The following is a 23,379-nucleotide window of genomic DNA, read 5'->3' on the forward strand; positions in this document are numbered from 1 at the left end:
TGGATATATTATTTGCAAATATCTTCTCTCCTTAAGTAAATTGTCTTTTAGTTTTGTTAATGGTTGCCTTTGCTGTGCAGAAGCTTTTTATTTTGATGTAGTCCCCATAGGGTTTGGGGGGGGCAATACCTATGCTCTCTTCCAAGATTTTTATGGTTTCAGTTCTCCCATTTACTGGGATGATCAAATGATCAAATAATTAATCCATTTTGAGTTTATTTTTGTGTATGGTGTAAGAAAGTGGTCCAGTTTCATTCTTTTTTATGTAGCTGTCTAGTTTTCCCAACACCATTTGTTGAAGAGACTGTCTTTTTCCCATTGCATAATCTTGCTTCTTTGTTAAAGACTAATTGGCCATATAATCATGGGTTTATTTCTGGGCTCTCTATTGTGTTCCATCCCCTCTATGTGTCTATTTTTGTGCCAGTACTATACTGTTAGGATTCCTACAGCTTTGTATTATATCTTGAAATCTGGGATTGTGGTACCTGCAGTTTTGTTCTTTTTCATGATTGCTTTGGCTATTCGAGGTCTTTTTTACACGTGTTTCCACACAAATTTTCAGATTATTTCTTCTAGTTCTATGAAAAATGCTGTGTTGTGGTTTTTTTTTTTTGAGATTTTATTTAAAAAAATTTTTTTAATTAAAAAAAATTTTTTTTAAGATTTTACTTTATTTGAGAGAGAGAAACAGAGAGAGCGTGAGCATGAGCAGGGACAAGGACCGGCGGAAAAGCAGACTCCTCCCTGAGCAGGGAGCCGGACCCAACCCAGGGCTCCATCCCAGGACCCTGGATGACCTGAGCTGAAGACAGACACTTAACCAGCTGAGCTACCCAGGTGCCCCTAAGATTTTATATTTTTAAAGTAATCCCCATACCCAACTTGGGGCTCTGGAAGTCGAAGCCCCAAGACAGAGTCACGTGCTCTGACTGAGATAGCTGGGTGCCCCTGTTGCATTAAATCTGTAGATTGCTTTCAGTAGTATCAACACTTTATCAGTATTTTCTCCCAACCTGAGAATATAATTTCCTTTATATTTGTTTGTATCATCTTCAATTTCTTTCATCAGTGTTTTATAGTTTTTAGAATACAGGTCCTTTACCTCCTTTACTACGTTCATTCCTAGGTATTTTATTCTTTTTGGAATTTGGCAATTCAAATGGGGTTATTTTCTTAATTTCTCTTTCTGCTACTTCATCATTGATGTCTAGAAATGCAATAGATTTCTGTATATTGATTTTTATATCCTGTGACTTTACTGAATTCATTTATCCATTCTAGCAGTTTTTTGGTGGAGTATTTCAGGTTTTCTGTATACAGTGCCATGTCATCTGCAAATAGTGAAAGTTTTACTTTTTCCTTACCAATTTGGGTGCCTTTTATTTCTTGTCTGATTGCTGTGGCTAGGACTTCCAGTGCTATGTTGAGTAAAAGTGGTGAGAGTGCACATCCTTGTCTTCTTCCTGAGCTTAGGGGGAAAGCTCTGTTTTTCCCCATTGAGTATGCTATTTTTCTGTGGGTTTTCATATATGGCCTTTATTATGTTGAGGTATATTCCCTCTAAACCTACTTTGTTGAGGTTTTTTTTATGAATGGAAATTGTACTGACAAAAATACTTTTTCTGCATTTATTTATTTATTTTTAAAAGATCCCAGGACTCCGAGATCAGGACCTGAGATCAGGACCTGAGCCGAAGGCAGCGGCTTAACCCACTGAGCCACCCAGGCGCCCCTTTTCTGCATTTATTGAAATGATTATGTGGCTTTTGTCCATTCTCTTATTGAAGTGATAACCATTGATTGGTTTGCAAATATTCACTCCCCCTTCTATCCCAGGAATAAATCCGACTTGATTGTGATGGGTGGATTTTTTTAATGTATTGTTGTATTTGATTAGCTAATATTTTGTTGAGAATTTTTGCATCTGTGTTCATTAGAGATATTGGCCTGTAGCTTTCTTTTTTTTGTAGTGTTTTATTTTATTTATTTGAGAGAGTGTTTACCTAGTTTTGGTATCTGTAATGCTAACCTCAAAGAATGAATTTGAAGTCTAGCTTCTTAGTCTTCACAGGGACATTGTCATGGTTGTTACTCTGAAATAACATTTGAAAGTCCTTGATCTTAAATGATCCCAGTTTCTTCTGTATTTTATTGATCACGCTTAATGAACCAGAAGTGGTCTTTTCCTCACTCTGAATTTTGAAGGGAAGTAGCCACTTGTTAGCCAAGTACTGAATTCTCAAGTTTCTCAGAGCAGCTGGACTTGTGGGATTTGGAGATTGGAGAGGTATCGCTTCAGACTGGGAAGGAGACCTGCTAAATGAGTTTACAGCAGCTCCTGCAGGGAGGGGGCAGGGGCAGATTTGCATACCTGCTAGTTGATGGAAAGAAGCATTTTTGAAGGCTGGGATTTCTCCAAATACGGCCTCAATGCGACAGTATCAAGAGATTGCACAGGGTGCTTTAGTTGTTGCTGCCACTATCCACCGAGATGACTATGGTGAAGCATATAGGAAAGTGAAATGCCAGGTCTTGCTCTAAGTGACCAAGTGACTGGGATGGTATTAACCAGCAGTCTGATTTAACCCAGTTCTTGCAACAGGCATCAGAGAATCAGCTCAGAGGACTTCTAGGTTTCCTCCTGTCAGCTGAGAGTTAATGTGGCTGACTCTGTAAACATCCAGTACTTTGATCTTACTGGGATGAAGGAATTAAGACCTGATCTTTATCTTCTAGGATACAGGGGAAATGGCCAGAGTCTGTTGAAATGGAAAAATTAGCCAGTTCCTTGTTTCGGAGCCCATCTGAGTCATGGCATCTGTACCAGGGTGTCTGACCTTTTTTCCCCTCGCAGCTGTTGCAGATTTGCCAGTTGAGATTATGTGTACCTTCATAAAAAGGCATGTGGCCTGGAAATACGATCTTCAGCGTTTTGGATTTTGTTTTAAATTTTAAATAAGATCATGGCAAATGAAATTAGGACCAATTATTTGTTCCTGTGGTGTCAAGAGATCTTCATTTTCTTACACAAGGAATTTAGACACAATGGTTTGATATACCTTACACAGGCGAGGTATACAGGTATCCTCTCTTATTTTAATCCTTATGACAAATCCATTCATCCATTCATTCATTCGTTCATTTAACAAATATTTTTTGAGAGCCTTCCATGTGCCAGGCAGTGTTCTAGAAACTGAGGAATACAGCAGTAAGCAAAGCATGCACAGGCTTCAGGCCTCATGGAGCCTAGATTTTAATGGGAAGAGAGACATCAAACAAAATGAATTTGCAAAATATGTAGTATGTTAGATAGTGATAAGTTCTCTTGAGAAAAATACATTGGGAAAAGGAGCTAGGGAGTTTTGTGGGGGGAGTTACATTTTAAATAGCATGATTAGGGGCAAATTCATGGAGAAGACTGCACTTGAACAAAAATCTTAAGGAGGTGCTGGAGCAAACCATGAGGCTATCTGGGGAAACAGAGCAAAGGAAATACCATTTGTAAAGGCTCTGAGGCAGTGGCATGCTGGGCCTACTCTAAGAGAAGGAAGGAAGCCCATGTATCTGGAGTAGAGTAAGAGGGAAAGAGGAAATGTAATTCAGAACATGTAAAGCCTTGTAGTCCACTGTAAGAACATTGACTTTCATTCTCAGTGAGACAGGGAGAATTTTATTTATTTTTTTTTTTTCAAAATTTTACATTCTTTTTAAATTTTTTTTTTTTATTATGTTAGTCATCATGCAGTACATCCTTAGTTTTTGTTGTAGACAGGGAGAATTTTAAGCAGAAGAGTGACTTTGATATTACTTACATTAAAAAAATATTTTTTATAGTTTTTGTTGAAGTATGATCAAAGCATAATAGATTGTACATGTTTAAAACATAAAATTTGATGGGTTTTGATATATGCATGCATCTGTGAAACCATCATGACAGTCAAGATAAACGTATCTAGAAGTCCCCCAAATTTTCTCTGTATGATCCCTCTCCTGCCTCTGGTCAGGCAACCACTAATCTGGTATCACTGTAGGTTAGTGAGCATTTTCTTAAATTTAATATAAATGGAATCATTCCGTGTGTACTCTCTTATGTCTGGCTTCTTGCTTTCATCATAATTATTTTGCAGTTCATCCATTGTTTGACTTAGTATTTCATTCCTTTTTATTACAGAGTAGTTGTCCAGTGTATAGATATATTATGACTGATCGTTCATGTCAGTGGATATTTGAGGTGGTTTCTAGTTTCTGGCTATCACAAATAATAAACAGCATATAGTTTGGCCCTGCTATTTTGTTCAATCTGAAAGTCTGCTGTAATTTGAATATGTTTTGAGAACATTTATATTTTATGTGATTATTGGTGTAATTGGCTTAAATATCTTACTATTTGTTTTCTGTTTTGCCCAACTGTACTTATTTTCCCTTTCTTCCTTTTTTTGCCTTTTTTTGGATTGTGTATGTTTTATGGTTCCATTTTATTTCCTTTGTTGGCTTATTAACTATACCTTTTTTTTAGTAGCTGTATTAGTTTGTATAGTATAAAATTTTAACTCATTACGGTTTACCTTCAAGTAATACTATATCACTTCACATTTAATGTAAGAGCCTCACAGTGTTGTGCTTCCATTCTTCCCTCCAAAGCTTTGTGCTGTGGCTGTCCCCCATTTATATCTACATAGGCTTGTAAAGCCCACAGTAAATTACTGTATTTCCTTTAAAACTCAATTATCTTTTAAAGTGATTTTAAAAATAAAAAATCAAGATTTGTATTTGCCCATATATTCACCATTTCTGGTGCTTTTCTTTACTCTGTGTAGATCCAGATTTCTATCTGGTATCATGTCCTTTTGCCTGAAGGCCTTAATGCAGGTCTGTTGGTAATGAATTATTTTAGCTTTTCTTTGTGTGAAAAAGTCATTATTTTGGCTACCTTTTTGAGAGATATTTTCACTTGGTATTGAATTTGGTGTTCAATATTTTAAGACGTGTCTTTTCTATCTTCTGGGTTGCATCTTTTTCCAATGAGAAGTCTATTGTCATTGTTACCTTTGTTCTTCTGTGTGTTAGATAATCTTTATATGTGGTGCTATTAAGATTTTATCACTGATTCTAAGTAATTTGATTATTATGTACTTTGGCATATTTTTCTTCATGTTTCTTGTCCTTGGGGTCCGTTGAGTTTCTCGGATCTGTGAGTTTATAGTTATCATCACTTTGGAAATTTTTTAGCAGTTAGTCCTTCAAACATTTTTTTGGTCCCTCCCTTCCTTTTAGGGACTCTAATTACACGTTTAGTCTGCTTGAAGTTGTCTCACTGCTTGCTGTTGCTGTTTCCAGTTTTAAACATTTTCTTTTCTGTTTCATTTTGCATAGCTTCTCTTGCTGTGTCTGGGTTCACTGATCTTCTGCAGTGCCTCATCTCTGTTAATGCCATCCAGTTTAATTTTCATCTGAGACTCTTATTCTCTAGAAATTTTATTTGTGTTTTTTAAATATCGTGAATATTCATAAATCTCTCCTTCACATGCTGATACTTTCCTGTAGCTTATTGAAAATATGGGATATAGTTATAGTAACAATTTTAGTGTTCTGTTAATTCTGTCATCTCTATCGTTTCTGCATCTATTGATTTCCCACTCATTATGGGTCCTATTTGCCTGCTTTTTCCCATGCCTAGTGATTTTTTATTACATACAAAACAGTGTAGATTTGTTATATGTGAATATTTTTATTCCTTTTTTACTTAAATTCATTAACATACAGAGTAATATTAGTTTTAGGTGTAGGATTTAGTGATTCAACACTTGTATACATCTGGTTCCCATCACAACAAGTGCTCTCCTTAATCCCCATCACGTATTTAACCCATCTCCCCACCACCACCTCCCCTCTGGTAACCATCAGTTTGTTCCCTATAGTTAAGAGTCTGTTTCTTGGTTATCATCTCTTTTTCTTCCTTTTCCATCTGTGTTCATTTGTTTTGTTTCTAAATCCCACATATGAGTATACGCATGTGGTATTTGTCCTTCTCTGACTGACTTATTTTGCTTAGCATAATACTCTTTAGCTCTATCAAGAGTTCATTATTTTTTATGGCTGAGTAATATTCCATTGTGCATATATACCACCTCTTCTTTATCCGTTCATCTGTCAGTGGACATTCGGGCTCTTTCCATACTTTGGCTGTTGTTGATGGTGCTGCTATAAACATCAGCGTGCATGTATCCCTTTGAATCAGCATTTTTGTATCCTTTGGGTAAATACTTAGTAGTGCAATTGCTGGATCCCAAGGTAGTTCTTTTTTTTTTTTTTTTTTTTTTTTAAGATTTTATTTATTTGACAGAGAGAGAGAGCACGAGTAGGTAGAGAGGCAGGCAGAGAGAGAGGGAAGCAGGCTCCCTGCTGAGCAGAGAGCCCTCCCAGGATCCTGAGACCTTGACCTGAGCTGAAGGCAGAGGCTTAACCCACTGAGCCACCCAGGCGCCCCCCCCCCAGGATAGTTCTATTTTTAACTTTTTGAGGAACCTCCATACTGTTTTCCAGAGTGGCTACACCAGTTTGTATTCCTACCAACAAACAATGTGAGGGTCCTCCTTTCTCTGCATCCTCACCAACACCTGTTGTTTCTTGTGTTGTTAATTTTAGACATTCTGACAGGTGTGAGGTGGTATCTCGTCGTGGTTTTGATTTGTATTTCCCTGATGATGAGTGATGTTGAACATCTTTTCATGTGTTTGTTGGCCATCCGTATGTCTTTTTGGAAAAATGTCTATTTGTATCCTCTGCCCATTTTTAAACTGGGTAATTTGTTTTTTGGGGTGTTGGGTTTTATGAGTTCTTTATATATTTTGGGTACTAACCCTTTATCAGATATGTCATTTTTATTCCTTTCAATATTTTTGAGCCTTAACTGAGATACAGTTAAGTTACTTAGAAATAGTTTGATCTTTTTCAGGATTGCTTTTAAGCTTTGTTAGGTAGGACCAGAGTAGCATTTGGGACTAATATTTTCTTTCTGCTGTCCCATGAATAACCAGATTTTCATCTCCTGAGTGCTCAGAGCACAAACTATTTCTGACCCTATGTGTACACTGAGGAATTTTCACCTCCTTTTCTTGGGTAGCTTTTTCAACTCAAGGAGACTGCCAGGCTCTGTGCAGGCACCTCCTCCCTGCACTGTTGCTGGGAAGTTTTTTCAGATAGTAAGCTTGGGTAATCATAGTACTCACGTTGTTTGTTCCCCTTCTCTTAACGATCACTGTCCTAGATTACTACTTGTCCAGGGTCTGAAAATTGTTTCATTTTTTTGGTCTAGTTTATTATATGAGAGGGTAATTATATTATTTGTTACTCTATCATGATTGGAAGTAGAAGTATTTTCTGGGGGCGCCTGGGTGGCTCAGTGGGTTAAGCCGCTGCCTTCGGCTCAGGTCGTGATCTCAGAGTCCTGGGATCGAGCCCCGCATCGGGCTCTCTGCTCTCTAGGGGAGCCTGCTTCCTCCTCTCTCTCTGCCTGCTTCCTCCTCTCTCTCTGCCTGCTTATTTTATATTTTAAATTTTTATTTTTTTATTTTAAATATATTTTAAAGGCTGTTTTATTTTATATTTATATATAAAATTTAATATTTTTATATATAAATTTATATATAAAATTTATATTTTATATATAAAATTATATTTTAAAGGCTGTTTTGTTGAGAACAGATTCCACGGGAACAAAAGTGGAAGCAGTACTACCAACAAGGAAGCTAGTTTACTTAATTCAGATAAGTGGCTTGATCCAAGGTGGTAGTGGTAAAAGAAGTGAAAAAATGATCAGCTTTGCATATATTTTGATGTTAAGGCCAACAAAATTTATGATGGGTCGATATACAAAATTTATGGTGGGTCGAATACAAACTGGTGCAGAGTCCAGAATGACACATAAGGTTTATATTACCTTCATTTTATAATTGAGAACACCAGAGCATGAGAGTTTATGAGGCTTGTTCAAGGTCAAACAGCCAGTTTCAAACTCAGATCTTCTAACTGCAAAGCCCTGTCTCTTTCTACTGTACCACAGTGACACTTACACTGAGTGTAGGATAAACTACAAGTGCTAGAAGAATGCAAAGAAAAGAGAGACATTAGCCTGCTTGGAAGAATAAAGGATCATCCATACAAGTCCTCATTTGAACTCATGCTTTCTAAAAATTTGGTATAATTGGGTAAGTCCAGGAGGAGAGAATGTTAATTATTAAGGGAGTAGGGTGACATGAAGTGCAGAAGTCTCTGAGGTATCTTTTGACTCAGGAGTCCCTTGATCTGGGTAAGCTCACCAAAGGTCAATATGGTTTCATATGTATTTTTTGTAAAATTTCTAATGTTCAAAACTGAAGGGCCTACTGACAATATTTGTATCCTATTTGCCCTTAGAACAGGGGGCTGAATAAACATAGGTATGTTTCTTTTTAAGAAGATCCAAAAGACAAAATCTTACTTGAGGTCCTTAACATAAAACAACAACAACAAACCTTTATAGTAGGATTAATTTGAATGGCCATGGTGAGGAATTTGAATTATATTGCAAATGGAATGGGAAGCCATTGGAGGTTTTATTTTTTTTTTTAAGATTTATTTATTTATTTGAGAGAGAGAGAGCGAGCACGCACACACATATATGTGAGTGGGGGAGGAATAGAAGGAGACGGATAGAGAATCTCCTGCAGACTCCCTGCTGAGTATGGAGCCTAATGTGGGGCTTGCTCCCGATACCCTGAGATCATGACCTAAGTTGAAATCAAGAGACAGGCTCTTAACTGGTGCTCCACCATTGGAGTTTTTAAAAAGGGAATTCACATGATTTCATCTATGATTTTTAAAATATTACTGTGGCTGATAGGTGAAGAATAGACTGATAGGAGCAGGGGGTGGGCAGGAAGAATCAAAGTGGAAGGAAGATCCTTCATAAATCTTTTATAGACTTGAACTGGAGTTGTAGTAGTATCGAAGGTAATGAGAATGGCTTGCACTCAGGGTGTATATATATATATATTTTTTAATATTTTATTTATTTATTTGACAGAGAGAGATATCACAAGTAGGCAGAGAGAGAGGAGGAAGAAGGCTCCCTGCTGAGTAGAGAGCCTGATGCGGGGCTCGATCCCAGGACCCTGGGATCATGACCTGAGCCGAAGGCAGGCGCCCCTCAGGGTATATTTTTAAGGTATAATTCCACAGAACTTGCTGGTTGTTTTGGATGTGGGTGTGAAGAAAAGAGAACGAACAATGATTCATAGGTTTTTGCCTGAGCATCCGGATGAATGGTGGTACCATGCAGTGAGATAGTACAACTTAGGGAGGAGTAGCAGATTTTAGAGGGAACTGCAAGAGCTCTGTTTTAGAAATGTTAATTTGAGATGCCTTTTAAGACATCCAGTTGGAGATGTCAAGTAGGCACTTGAATATATGAGTCTTGCACTCTCAGGAGAGAGCACAGTATTAGCAATAAAATGCTAGGTATTGTTAATTAACATCAAAGATTTAGAACTATAAAACTGGAGGGGTGCCTGGGTGGCTCAGTTGGTTAAGCATCTGACTCTTGATTTTGGCTCAGGTCATAATCTCAGGGTTGTGAGATCCAGCACTTCATCGGGCTTCATGCTGGGTATGGAGCCTGCTTAAGATTCCTTCCTCTCTTCCTTGCCCTTTTCCCCCAACTCCCTACTCACTTGCATGCTCTCTCTCTCTCTCTCTCTCTCTCTCAAAAACTATGAAACTAGAGGGGAAAAAATAATTTAGGGAGTGAGTGTAGGGAGAGAAAAATGATATTTCAGATCTGAGCCCCTGAGTACTAAATGATTTAGTGGTCAGGAAGAGAAGGAGCTAGCAAAGGAGAATAAAAGATGAGCAGCTAGTGAGATAGGAAGACCAGGAAATCATCATGTCCTAGAAACTAAAGAAAGAAAAGTGTCTCAGGAAGAGTTACACAGATATTAGGTTGAACAAAAGGCAAGCCCACACAAAAATACATAGTGTGCAATTCTACTTATAGGAAATCCAGTAAAACAAAAATAATGCCATATGTTAGAAGAAACCAATTGGGAGACAAGAGTTTGACTGGAAAGGGGCACATGAGAACTTTCTGGGGTAATAGAATTATTGTCTTTTGTTTTGGATGTTGTTATATGGCTATATACAATTATCTCATGAACAGAACACTTAAGATCTGTATATTTTAGTGACTGTAAATTAAATTCCAATTAAAAAAAATTTTTTAAAAGAGGGAATTAAAACTAAATGTTGAGAGGTTACATAAGATGAGGATCAAGGTCATTGGTGATTTTGACAACAGTGATTTCAATGGCAGAATGGGATGATTGACTCAAGTGGGCTGAAGAGAGAATAGAAAATGAAGGTGTGAAGATGACAAGTGTAGAACCCCCACATGGAATCTTTCCTAAAGATGGGAGCAAAGAACTGCACAAGCCAGGGAGGCCTAGGAAAGATTTTGTTTTTATTTTTGTGTGATGGAAGAAATGACATGTTTTTATGATGATGAGAATGATTTAGTAGGAAGTAGGAATTCATGGCAGAGGAGAGGGAGGGCAGTGTAGGTGGAGACCTTAAAGAGGAAAGTCCGAGGAATTGCCTTTGACAGGAGCATGGTGTTTCCTTCTGCTGTTGTAGATAGGAAACTAGAGTATATGGATACAAATTTAGGCTAATAGACTTGTATAGCAGAATATGAAGCATTTTTGTGTTGTTGCTTTTTACCCCCAGTTGAATAAAAAGCAAAGTCAGCAGATGAGTGTGAGATTTGGGGAAGGAGTGCTGGAAGTTTGGAGAGAAGATGAGAGTTAGTTGTCTTGGAGAGAGAGTGAGCACACATTGTCCAGGTAACTGTAGTATGGTTAAGGAGACCCACTTGATAGTTATCATCTTTTTTTTTTTTTTTTTAAAGATTTTATTTATTTATTTGACAGAGAGAGAGAGATCACAAGCAGGCAGAGAGAGAGGAGAGGAAGCAGGCTCCCTGCTGAGCAGAGAGCCCGATGCGGGGCTCGATCCCAGGACCCTGAGATCATGACCTGAGCCGAAGGCAGCGGCTTAACCCACTGAGCCAGCCAGGAGCCCCGATAGTTATCATCTTAAATATAAAGAGACACTGGCCAGCATGATTTGGGGTTTTTCTTTAGTCACCCTTCAGCTGCCTGAGTGCAGTTGTAAAATAGATGGAAAGTTGGGTTTAAAATGGTTGGGATTTCACCAGGACTGTGGTGTCCTGTGTGTGTATTATGATGGGGTTTAAGCAAGGTTTCAGTTAGAACTAGAATTTAAAATGAACGTTGAGCAAAGAAGTTGAGAATATAGGGAGTTTGCTGATGACAGAATGAGTTCATGGAGACACACTGCAAGCTTTTCTTGTTGGAAGATCAGAGAATAAAGGGAGACTGTTTCACATTAGAGAACAAGAAGCTTGGACATATGATGGTGACTGAGTAATGAGGGCTGTGAGACAGGATTAGATTTTTCCTGATGGTTTCTTAGGGGAAAGTGCTCATTATTTCTTATCATGATCTCATTCTTGAGCTTGATTTCAATCCTTTCTGTGATTTCCTGTCACATTTCCAGTAGTTCTTCAGGATAGTCTACCAGACCTACAGAGTCTGCCTGTGACCTACCCCCATACCCTTTCTAACCTACTCTTTTTCCTATCGTTCTCCCCTCCTGACTCCCATTTTACTATTTCTTGAACAGTCCGACTCCTCCCTCCATCCCTCTCTTTATCTTTCTTCATAGCAGCACTCCAGTTTGAGAACAGAGACTTTTCTCTTGTTTCCTATTGCTTCCCTAACATCTAGAACAGTGTCTGGTGTCAAGTAGGTGTTTGGTAAATATTTGTTTGGGTGAATATAAATGGCAAGTTTCCCTAATGCCTTTCAAATACATTTATACACGTTTTCACTAGCAAGTATAGCATGAAATGGCTTTTCATGATGATTTGGTTTTCTCCAACCACAAGAAAAAGACTCAGGCATTAATTAACATGTTATAGGAAGACAGTTTTTAGAAAGAACCCACCTGTTCTGAAATTTATGGTGAAATGAAAGTATTACTTAATTCTTGATTAAGCAGTTTTTTAAAAATAAATTTCATGGGTTAAGTTAATGGTTTCATTTTTATGGCAAGAACATTAATTTTTATGAAATATGAGAATATGACGTGTATTTTGTTTTCTAAATTTACCATGACCATTCTTCTTCAGATGCCACTAAATCATGGTTGTTTTGAGGATCTCCTTGAATTTACTTGGGAAGCAAAACCTAAACATTACAAAGTGCAATGGCAATACAAGATAAAAGTCAAGACAGTGACAAAAGTAATTGTAAGGCAGAATGCTACGAATTATGAAGTCTTTCTGGGGCAAACAGAATTTGCTGCCCCAGTTCAGTTTGAAGTAGTATACTGCTCAGTCCGTGGAATGATGTCACTGTTGTTCCTCAGTAGCCATTTAAGTTCTCTGAGCCCATGGTGGACCCTATTATAACTGACATTTCTGTTTTCATTGCAGTTGTCGGACAAGTAACCGCAAGAGTTTGATTGTGACCTCTAACACATCACCTACACTACCAAGGCCACACTCACCACTCCATGGCCATACAGGTGAGTGCTTGAAGGTTAAGAAAGGTGGGGGAAAGAGTGACCAGTGACACCTAATTTCTTTCCTACTTCTCACTTTGTGTGGCTCAGCATACTACATTGTTACTTCACTCAGTTGACTGAAGAATACAGAGTTCATGGGCATGCTTTCTATGGGAGGATGTGTTCAGTCTGTTTTTTACTCTTAGTTGATTCTTGCCTTGACCTGCCAACATTCCTTTTGGCCTTGTGCATGTTTTGGGGCCGGGTTTGTTTCCTGGGTCTATGGCGTCTGTACTGGTATATAGAGAGCGTGTTATGGCTCCAGCCATCTGGGACCATGTGAAAAGAGCTTTATTAAATGTTGTCCTACCATGCCCAAGGGGCAGTCCTTACAAAGATGGTTTTCTGCCTCATGCAACTCCTGATAACTTTCTCTGTTAGAATAGGAGTAAACAAAAGTGATAGGAATATTCGTTTTAAGTTGGTATTAATTTCACATATTGTAATTGAAGCATGATCTCTATATTCAGACTCTGCTCCATATGGAATATGGGCTCCTCCAAACAGTATAAGGACTGATTTACTTGCCTCTGACTGGGGAATATAGAAAAATTAAAAGGGAGAAGACCTCATTTGAGTTAGCCATATATTTTAGTTTAGACATGTATTTTTGCATCCCAGGGAGGCCAGCAAAGGGGCCTTAGCTTTGCTAAAGTGGTTGCTGCACTGTTAAACTGTTCACTGCTACATTATTTACAGTGGGAGTTCCAGACCTAGGTGTAATGGAAATGGAACAGGCTTGGAACCATAGGAAGCTGTTTAGAGCTTACTACGTGGATAAGCCATGGACCTTGTCTATCTTTGGGCAGTAAAACATTACCAAAGCAATGAAACAGCTCATCATCAAGCCAAATAAGACCTATCTTTTTCACTTGGGTTTGTCTCCTTGCTCACAGTTTACTGTGTCTTTGGAGGGAGAAAATGAGGGTGCATGTGGAATAGTTGTCTAAGCACTGGCGATTCTGAAATTGCTCTTTGTCCTTGGGAGAAGGTTCTCACTTTACTGGGCTCCTATCCAACTATTATTCAGTGGGCTCATGGCCCGTTTCCAGGAATCAGTAAAACTCTTAAACACTAACTGTCACATTAGAAGACACCATGAAGAGTGCAGGAGGACCCAGGGGATTGGAGACTTACTGAGTCTGGAAAGCAAAGCTCTCATTGTGTTTAGGTATGTTCCTCCTCAAACTGACTGGGTTATGTGTACTCTACCCTGGAACTTTGTAAAAACAGCTTATATCTGACCTGGCCTTTTCATCCTATAGAAATAAATTTAGCATCTCTAGACCTTATACATTATTTCACAACTATAATATGAGTACTAGGCATTAATTACTACTGGCTTTTCCGTTCTGAGATGATTATTTAGATTCCCAGCAGTTAGAGTTTAGGACTAGATCTTCCCTATTCAAGGGACTTTGATTGAGAACATCATCTGATCTTTCAGCCTGCCTAGGGCTGTGGACTGTAGCTTTGAATTAATATGTATAACATACTTCATATTCCATAAATGTTACCTGTCATCATCATCATCTCTCCCTAATCACTGCAGAAAATCCAGGTGGGCCTCAGACCCAGGGAAAAAGGATTAACTTAAAAGCCCAATTCATGGCTGTAGACTCTTTACTTAACCTAGATGCTAAGAAAGGCAGCACTGATTGTTCCATGCAGATCAAACTTCCCATTAGATTATATCCTCAGATCTTATACATCCTGATCTGTTGAGTAATATGAAGTCTGTCGATTTGAAAGGCTATTTATTCCATATAGGTCAATCTGTTATTAAATATTTAGTATATATAAGTAGATTATAACTACAGTAAGGTCAGTTTAGTAGGTACTTAGTCATTCTGGAAATAGAACCTTCCTAGTTTGTTGGTGTTTTTTTTTTTTTTTTTTTTTTAAATTTATAAACTTTGTTTAAATTTTAGAGCAGTTTTTAGGTTCACAGCAAAACTGAACAGAAAGTAGAAAGAGCTCCCCTATACACCATCCCCACACCACGGGGTGAGGGGGGGTATCCTGCACCAGAGTGGTACATTTGTTGAAGTCAATTAACTTACATTGGTACATCATTATCACTCAAAGTCCATAATTTATATTAGGGGCCACTCTTGGTGTTGTATATCCTGTGGGTTTTGACAAAGGTGCAGTGACAAGTATCTATCATTTCAGCTTCATACAGAATAGTTTCACTGCCCTGAAAACCCCCTGTACTCTGCCTTTTCATCCCTTCCTGCCTCTAACCCCTGGCATCCACTAATCTTTTCATTGTCCCCATAGTTCTGTCTTTTCCAGAATTTCATATAGTTGGAATCATACAGTATGTAGCCTTTTCAAATTTATTTCACTTATTTTATTTCAAGTTTATTTATTTATTTCAAGTTTATTTCACTTAGTATTTGCACTTAAGATTCCTTCATGTCTTACCATGGCTTGATAAATTATTTCTTTTTAGCACTGAGTAATAATATTCCATTGTCTGATGTACCACAGTTTATAAACCCATTCACCTACAGAAGGACATCTTGGTGGCTTCCAAATTTGGCAGCTTGAATAAAGCTGTGGTAAATATCTCTGTGAAGATTTTTTGTGGACATTAATGTTCAGTTCAGTTGGATAAATACCACAGAGCTTGATTGCTCTGATCATATGATTAAGGGTATGTTTAGTTTTAAAAAACTGACAAACTGTCTTCCCAAGTGTCTGTACCATTTTGCACTCCCACCAGCAATGAATGAGAGTTCCTGTTGCTCCACATCCTCACCAGCATTTGGAATTTTGTGTTTTGGAATTTAGCTATTCTAATAGGTTTGTAGTGGTATCTCATTGTTTCAATTTTCATATCCCTAAGGCATATGATGTTGAACATCTTTTCATATGCTTACTTGCCATCTTTTTTGGTGAGATGTCTCTTCACATCTTTTGCATGTTTTTAAATCAGGTTGTTTGTTTTCTTATAGTTGAATTTTAAATGTTCTTTGTATATTTTTGATAATAGTCTTTTATCAGATGGCTTTTGCAGATATGTTTTCCTAGTCTTCAGCTTGTTTTTTAATTCTCTTTTGCATAGCAGAAGGTTTTAATTTTAATGAAAACCAACTTAATTATTTCTTTAATGGATCCTGCCTTTGGTGGTGTGTCTATATTTTTTTATGAATGAATGAGGGAGTGGGCACACATGCAGGAGAGGAGAGACAGAGGGAGAGGGAAAGAGAAAGTTTTAACAGGCTCCATGCCCAGTGCAGAGCCTGATGTGGGACTCGATCTCATGACCCTGAGCTGAAATCAAGAGCTGGACGCTTAACCAGTTGAGCCACCCCAGACACCCCTGGTGTTGTGTCTAAAATGTCATTGTCAGAGTGCCTGGGTGGTTCATTCGGTTCCACATCCAACTCTTGATTTTGGCTCAGGTCATGACCTTGGGGTCCTGGGATTGAGCCCCACATCAGGCTCCCTGCTCAGCAGAGAGTCTGTTTCTTCCTCTGCCCCTCTTCTCCACTCATGCTCACACTTACTCTGTCTCTCTCTCTCTCATTCTCTCTCAAAAATAAATGAATAAAAAATCTTTTAAAAAAGTAAATAACATGTCATTGCCATATCCAGGGTCATAAAGGTTTTCTCCAATGTTACCTTCTAAGAGGTTTTATAGTTTTGCATCTTATGTTTAGGTCTGTGATCCATTTTTAGTTAATTTTTATGAAGGTCTGTAGATTCATTTTTTTGCATGTGGTTGTCCAGTTGTTCCAGCACTATTTGTTGAAAAGACTGGGTTTTTTCATTTTGTTTTATTGCTTTTCTCCTTTGTCAACGATCAGTTGACTATATTTATGTGGGTCTGTTTCTGCCTATTTGTTCTGTCTCTATTCTGTTCCATTAATTTGTCTTTTCTTTATCTAGTACCATACAGTCTTTTTTTTTTTTTTTTTTTTAAGTACCATCCAGTCTTGATTACCATAGCTTTATAGTAAGTCTTGAAGTTGGGTAGCATTATTTCTCCAACTTTGTTCTTTTTCTTCAATATTAAGTTGGCTATTTTGGGTCTTTTGCTTCTTCATATAAACTTTAGAATCAGTTTGTCAACATCTACAAAATAATTTGCTGAGATTTTGGTTGGGATTGTGTTGAATCCATAGGAAGAAATGACATCTTGACAATATTGAGTACCCCTTTCTATACCTTTTAATTCCTAGTCTTATTGTATTAGCTAGGACTTCCAGTGCAGTGTTGAGAACCAGTGATTAGAAGGTAACACTTGGTGGAAAAGCTTCAAGTTTCTCACCATTAAGTATGATATTAGCTGTTTGTAAAGGTTCTTTATCAAGTTGAGGAACTTTCCTTCCATTCCTAATTTGTTGAGAGGTTTTAAAACCATGAATGAGTTTTGGATTTTGTCAGAAGCTTTTTCTGAATCTGTTAACATGATCATTGGATTTTGCTTCTTTAGCTTGTTGATTTGATGGTCACGTTAGTTGATTTTCCAATATTGAACCAGTCTTGCATACCTGGGATAAATCCCGTTAGTTACAGTGTATAATTCCTTTCAGGCATTGTTGGTTTGATTTGCTAATATTTTTTGGAGGATTTTACATCTATCATGAGAGATAATGGTCTGTAGGCTTTGTGTTTTTTTTTTTTTTTTTTTTTTTTTTTTTTTTTTCTTGTACCATCTTTATCTGGTTTGGTATTAGGATAATGGTGGCCTTATAGAGTAAGTTCCCCCTGCTTCTATCTTCTGGAGGAGATTGTGGAGAATTGGTATAATTTCTTACTAAATGTTTGATAGAATTAATTATTGAACACAACTAGGCCTGGTGCTTTCTGTTTTGGAAGGCTATTAATTATTGATTAAATTTCTTTAAGCCTATTTTGATTATCTATTTTTTGCCTGAGCTTTGGTAGTTTTTGTTTATTTGTTTGTTTGTTTGTTTGTTTTTTAAGGAATTGGCCTATTTAATCTAGGTTTTCATATCTATGGACGCAGAGCTATTCATAACATTGTTTTATTTCCCTCTTCATATCCATGGAATCTGTAGTCCTGTCCCTTCTTTAATTTCTAACATTAGTGATTTATGTCTTCTATTTTTCTTAGCCTGGCTAGAAGTTTATCCATTTTGTTGGTTTTCTCAGAGACCCAGCTTTTAGTTTTGTCGATTTTTCTCTGTTGATTTCCTGTTTTTTATTTCATTGAATTCTGCTCCAGTATTTATCATATCTTTTATTTACTTTAGACTTAATTTGCTCTTTTTCTAGTTCCTTAAGGTGGAGGCTTAGATGATTAATTTTAGATCTTCTTCCTAATATATGCTAATACTATCTATATATATATAATATATAAAATAATTTCATCCTATGACTTTCTCTCAAAGCTGTGTTTCACTGCACCTAACAAATTTAGGTAAGCTGTAACTTCATCTTCATTTAGTTAAAAATATTTTTAATGTATTAATTTATTTATCTCGAGATTTCTTTTTTAACCCATGTGTTATTTTAAGGTGTGTTTTTAATCTCCAAGTATTCTGCCATTTTCCAGTTATCTTCTGTTCTTGATTGCTAATTTAATTCCATTAAGATCTGAAAGTAGACATTTTATGATTTCTGTTCTTTTAAATTTGTTCAGATGTGCATTATGGCCCAGAATGTGGTGTGTCTTGATGAATGCTCTATGTGATCTTGAGAAGAATGTGGTTCTGCTGTCATTGGATTTAGTCCATAGATGTCACTTATGTCTAGATGTTTGATGGTGCTACAGAGTTCAATGTTGTCTTTACAGATTCTCTGTGTATGTAAATGTGGAATTGCTGAGTCATGGAATATACTGTATAAATTTTTGGGATAAGATTAATAGATCTGTGGTCATGCAGATTTATATGATGTTTAAGTATCACCTGATTTTAAACTAGTATACTGGGACTTAGAGGGTGACTTCCTTGAACCTTTGGAGCAAGCCCCAGTAATTCATTCCTCTTTACTCCCTAATACTTACAGCGTCCTCACTCTATCTTCCTTGAATCCACTAGGGCTAATTTCATTATCCCTCATTCCTGTTACTGTCAATCACTACAGGAATCCCCTGGCACCCTCCTCTCCCATCTCCTACACTCTTAATTCCCAGAAATCTCTGAATATTCCCTGTCTTGTCCCTTTTTCTTAACGCTCTCTGACTCTTGAAACCCTTCCAGTGTACCTTCTGGAGTTTATTATCAGCAAAATCTCCTATATGCTCAGTCTTGTTCTAATGCAATCTTGTAGGAGAGGAAGAGGTTAGAACAGATTGTCCTGCAGCCCTCTCAAGTGTTAGCTCTTACCTATCCCATGACCTTATACCATTGGACCTGAAAGGAAGAGGAAGTTGTTCTCCTTATCTTTTCATTATTCTCTTTCTTAATGTCCCCAAACTTTGAATCATTTTTTAAAAAGATTTTATTTATTTATTTGACAGAGAGACATCATAAGTGGGCAGAGAGGCAGGCAGAGGGGGAGTGGGAAGAAGGCCCCCCGCTGAGCAGAGAGACAATGCAGGGCTCTATCCCAGGACCCTGAGATCATGACCTGAGCTGAAGGCAGACGCTTAACCCACTGAGCTACCCAGGCGCCCCCAAACTTTGAATCTTATACTCTTAAATTCTATCACTACCCATCGTTGCAGTTGTAAATATCTTAGCTTTTAACTCTTCACTTCTAACTCCTAGGTTTTTTTTTTAAGATTTTATTTATTTGACACAGAGAGAGAGAGAGAGAGAGACAGTGAGAGAGGGAATACAAGCGGGGGGAGTGGCAGAGGGGGAGGCAGGCTTCCTGCTGAGCAGGGGGCCCGATGTGGGGCCTGATTCCAGGACCCTGGGATCATGACCAGAGTTGAAGGCAGACGCTTAATAACTGAGCCACCTGGGCGCCCCTAACTCCTGTTATTCTTGATGTTTTGAATACACTCGTTGATTTTTCAGTTGTTTGAACTCCTGTCTTCCAGTGAGCTTTTCTTCCATAGTACCACAGTTACTTAGGCCATGTGTGCATAATTTTAATTTCATTTTTCTTGCTGCTCTCCAAGCACCTCCAGTCTTTCTGCCTGTGCCATCTAGAAACTTCACCCCCCCAGACCAAATATTTGCTTCCAGGATCTCCAATCCTTGAGACCCTTAGGTATATTAAGTTTGGGAGGCCTTCTAAATACTGATATGGGTAATTCAATGCATTAGGCTGGAGAATACCTGAGAGAGAATATGAGGAGTCAGCAGAATACCTACCCCACTTCTAGGGCTTCCCAGGGCTTGATGCAAAGGGATGTGTGAAAGCAAGCACTTATTACTCGAAAGAACTTCAGGGGAAGCTGTGTATTCAGGGAGCAGTCAAATTTCACCTAGTAAATACGTTAAGGGCTGTATTAAATATATGTACAAGGTGCTTGGGAGTACAAAAGCAAGGATACACTGGCAGTTGCAAGACCAGTTAGGAGACCATTGCCGTTATCAAGATGTAAGGGAATGGGGTGCCTGGGTGGCTCAGTGGGTTAAAGCCTCTGCCTTCGGCTCAGGTCATGATCCCAGGGTCCTGGGATCGAGCCCCGCGTCGGGCTCTCTGCTCAGCGGGGAGCCTGCTTCCCCTTCTCTCTCTCTCTCTGCCTGCCTCTCTGCCTACTTGTGATCTCTGTCTGTCAAATAAATAAATAAAATCTTTAAAAAAAAATGTAAGGGAATGTCAGAAATGGAGAAAGTACATGAATATGAGAAAAATTAATGAAGTTAAATAAGCAGGGATTAGAATCAATTATCTCCAGATTTCCTGCTTGGGTGATTAATGAGTAATAATGCCCTTAGCTTAAATAAAGAATATTGAAGAATCAATGTAAGGGAAGGAAAAAGGAGATCCCAGAGGCAAATCTATACATATATGGACCCTTGATTTATGATGAAAGTAACACTGGGGCAATTGTATGTCCATATGGAGAAATTGAAAGATTTAACTCTTTACAGAAATTAATTCCAAGTGAATTTTATATTTTTTTTTTCAGTCTCGTTAAGGTATAACTGATAAAATTGTAAGACCTTTAAAGTATACAGCACAATGACCTGATATACATTGAATTGTAGTTTTGATTTGAAAGTCAATACCCTCCAGTTCCATCCAAGTTGATGTAAATGGTGGGTATTCATCCTTTCTAATGACTGAGTAATATTCCATTGTATATATGAACCATATCTTCTTTATCCATTCACCTGTTGAAGGGCATCTCGGCTCCTCCCACAGTTTGGCTATTGTGGACATTGCTACTATGAACATTGGGATATAGGTACCCTTTTAAGTATATCTGTATCTTTGGGGTAAATACCCAGTAGTTCAATTGCTAGGTTATAGGGTAACTCTATTTTTACCGTCTTGAGGAACCTCCATACTGTTTTCCAGAGTGGCTATACCAGCTTGTATTCCCACCAGCAGTGTAAGAGGGTTCCCCTTTCTCCACATCCTCACCAACATTTGTTGTTCCCTATCTTGTTAATTTAAGCTATTCTGACTGGTGTAAGGTGATAACTCATTGTGGTTTTGATTTGTATTTCGCTAATGGCTAGGGATATTCCCTGTTCTGTTTGTTTACATGTTTCATTATAACTTGTTTCTCTGGCATGGATGACTCTTTGCCTTTGAACTATCTCTTGCAACTGTTAAACTGCTTGGTAAAGTTGAAAAAAAGCCTGCCTTATAGGCTGCTGAGTTTTCTGTCTTGATGAGATTTTTTTTTTTTTTTTTTTAGATTTTATTTATTTATTTGACAGACAGAGATCACAAGTAGGCAGAGAGCCAGGCAGAGAGAGAGGAAGGGAAGCAGGCTCCCTGCCGAGCAGAGAGCCCGATGTGGGGCTCGATCCCAGGCCCCTGGGATCATGACCTGATCTGAAGGCAGAGGCTTTAACCCACTGAGCCACCCAGGTGCCCCTTGATGAGATTTTTTTATCCTGTTTATCCATTTCTGGCCATTTTTAAGAAAGAGGGGTTTTGTTTTTGTTTTTGTTTTAAGAGTTCTTCCGAATAATGTGATTTTTAATAATTAAATATTTGCTTCAAAATGTTAATATTTTAACATCTTAATCTTCTTATTTTTTTTGGGTTTTTATTTAAATTCCAGTTAATTAACATAGAGTGTAATATTAGTTTTGGGTGTACAATGTGGTGATTCAACACTTCCATATGTCACCCAGTATTCATTGTGACAAGTGCACTCCTTAATCCCCATCACCTATTTAACCCATCCCCCTACCTACCTCCCCTCTGGTAACTATACATTCTTCATAATTAAGAGTCTGTTTCTTGGTTTGCCTTTCTCTCTCTCTTTTTTCCCCTTTGCTCATTTGTTTTGTTTCTTAAATTCCATATATGAGTGAAATTGTGTGGTATTTGTCTTTCTCTGACTTACTTTGCTTAGCATATTCTCTAGCTCCATCCATGTTGTTGCAAATGGCAAGATTTCTTTCTTTTTTATGGCCGAGTAATATTCCATGGTATGTATCTACTATATCTTCTTTAAGACTTGGGATAAGCTGGGGTAGGGAGAAGAAAAAAGACAGAAAAAAACTTTGATAAACTAACTTTGGGTGAATACATTCTGACTTTTTTATGGTCTTATGAAGGCCCTTATCACCTTTCATTTGACTTATCGAAGAAACTCCCTAACTCCTTTTTTCTTTCTACTCAGTCCATTCTGAATTTTGAAACTGGACTTTTTCCCTAATATATCACTTTGTACCCATCATTCTGCTACTTAGAATTTTTGAATAACAGCATTCACCAAAGTGGTTCTCTAAACACCATCCATTTGGCCATGGGGGGAAATACAAAAACTTATTTTTTTACCATGAAAAATGAGAATTAAATCAGGGTTTACTAGCATTTAAGTATGGATCCACACTGGTACTACCCACATTAGACCCATGTGTTAGCCTGTGTCATAAACTGTACATAATCTACCATGAACAGAGTTGAGTTCCCCTGTACATCCTCAGTCACCATTTTCCTTGAGCATATTGCGGCTTACAGGTGCACTTCCACACCTCTCCTGAGTTTTTGCTATTACTTAAGTCTCTTTTAAATTCCAATATTAGTGTACAGTGTTAAATTAGGTTCAGGTGTACAATATGATTCAGCAATTCTGTACATTATTTAGTGTTCATCAGAATAAGTATGTACTCTTCATCTGCTCACCTTTTTAACCCATCTCCCCGCCCCCACCCTGGTAACCACCAGTTTGGTCTCTTAAAAGTGCATTTGTACAGAACCTTGTAATACAGTGTGGAGGGAGCCTTTGAAATGGTTTGTGTAAGAAGGAAATTTACTGGTTGTCTTATGGCAAATTACTTAAAAGAATGGTCAAACTAAATGTTGTAGCAGTTTTCTTTTACAAAATGTCAAGTCTCCCAAATTTGCAGAACTTGTCTGTGCTAACAAGTGCTTTTCAGTAATATGCTGCCTGGAAGTTGAGGTGGGGAGTGGGCAGCAGTGACAAATACACTTTTTAGTCTGTCTGTTCAAGGTGAAGGTAACGTGTAACAGTGAGTGAAAAAGTAGCTTCATTTTGAAAGAAAATTTGTGCCATGGAGAGACCATTTTGAAAATGGATATTTGGAAATGTTCCCATTTGTATGTGATTTTATTGACAAAAATGATGCCACTTATTAAAACGGATACATCTGCCTCTTAAAA

General features: G+C 37.8%; 1 protein-coding gene across 5 annotated transcripts in view; it reads left to right on the forward strand.

Moving 5' to 3' along the window:
- The window catches only part of LOC111143196 (microtubule associated serine/threonine kinase 2), a 211,087-nt gene that overhangs the window by 139,284 nt on the left and 48,424 nt on the right, over positions 1–23,379 (forward strand). For all 5 annotated transcript variants that reach the window (XM_022496734.1, XM_022496735.1, XM_022496738.1 and 2 more), the window contains one exon: positions 12,557–12,648. In XM_022496734.1, the coding sequence (XP_022352442.1) occupies positions 12,557–12,648 (92 nt within the window). The remainder of the gene's footprint in view (positions 1–12,556; positions 12,649–23,379) is intronic.

The sequence above is a fragment of the Enhydra lutris genome, unplaced genomic scaffold (assembly GCF_002288905.1).
Source record: "Enhydra lutris kenyoni isolate GAN:26980312 unplaced genomic scaffold, ASM228890v2 scaffoldscaffold9, whole genome shotgun sequence".
NCBI classification, from domain to species: domain Eukaryota; kingdom Metazoa; phylum Chordata; class Mammalia; order Carnivora; family Mustelidae; genus Enhydra; species Enhydra lutris.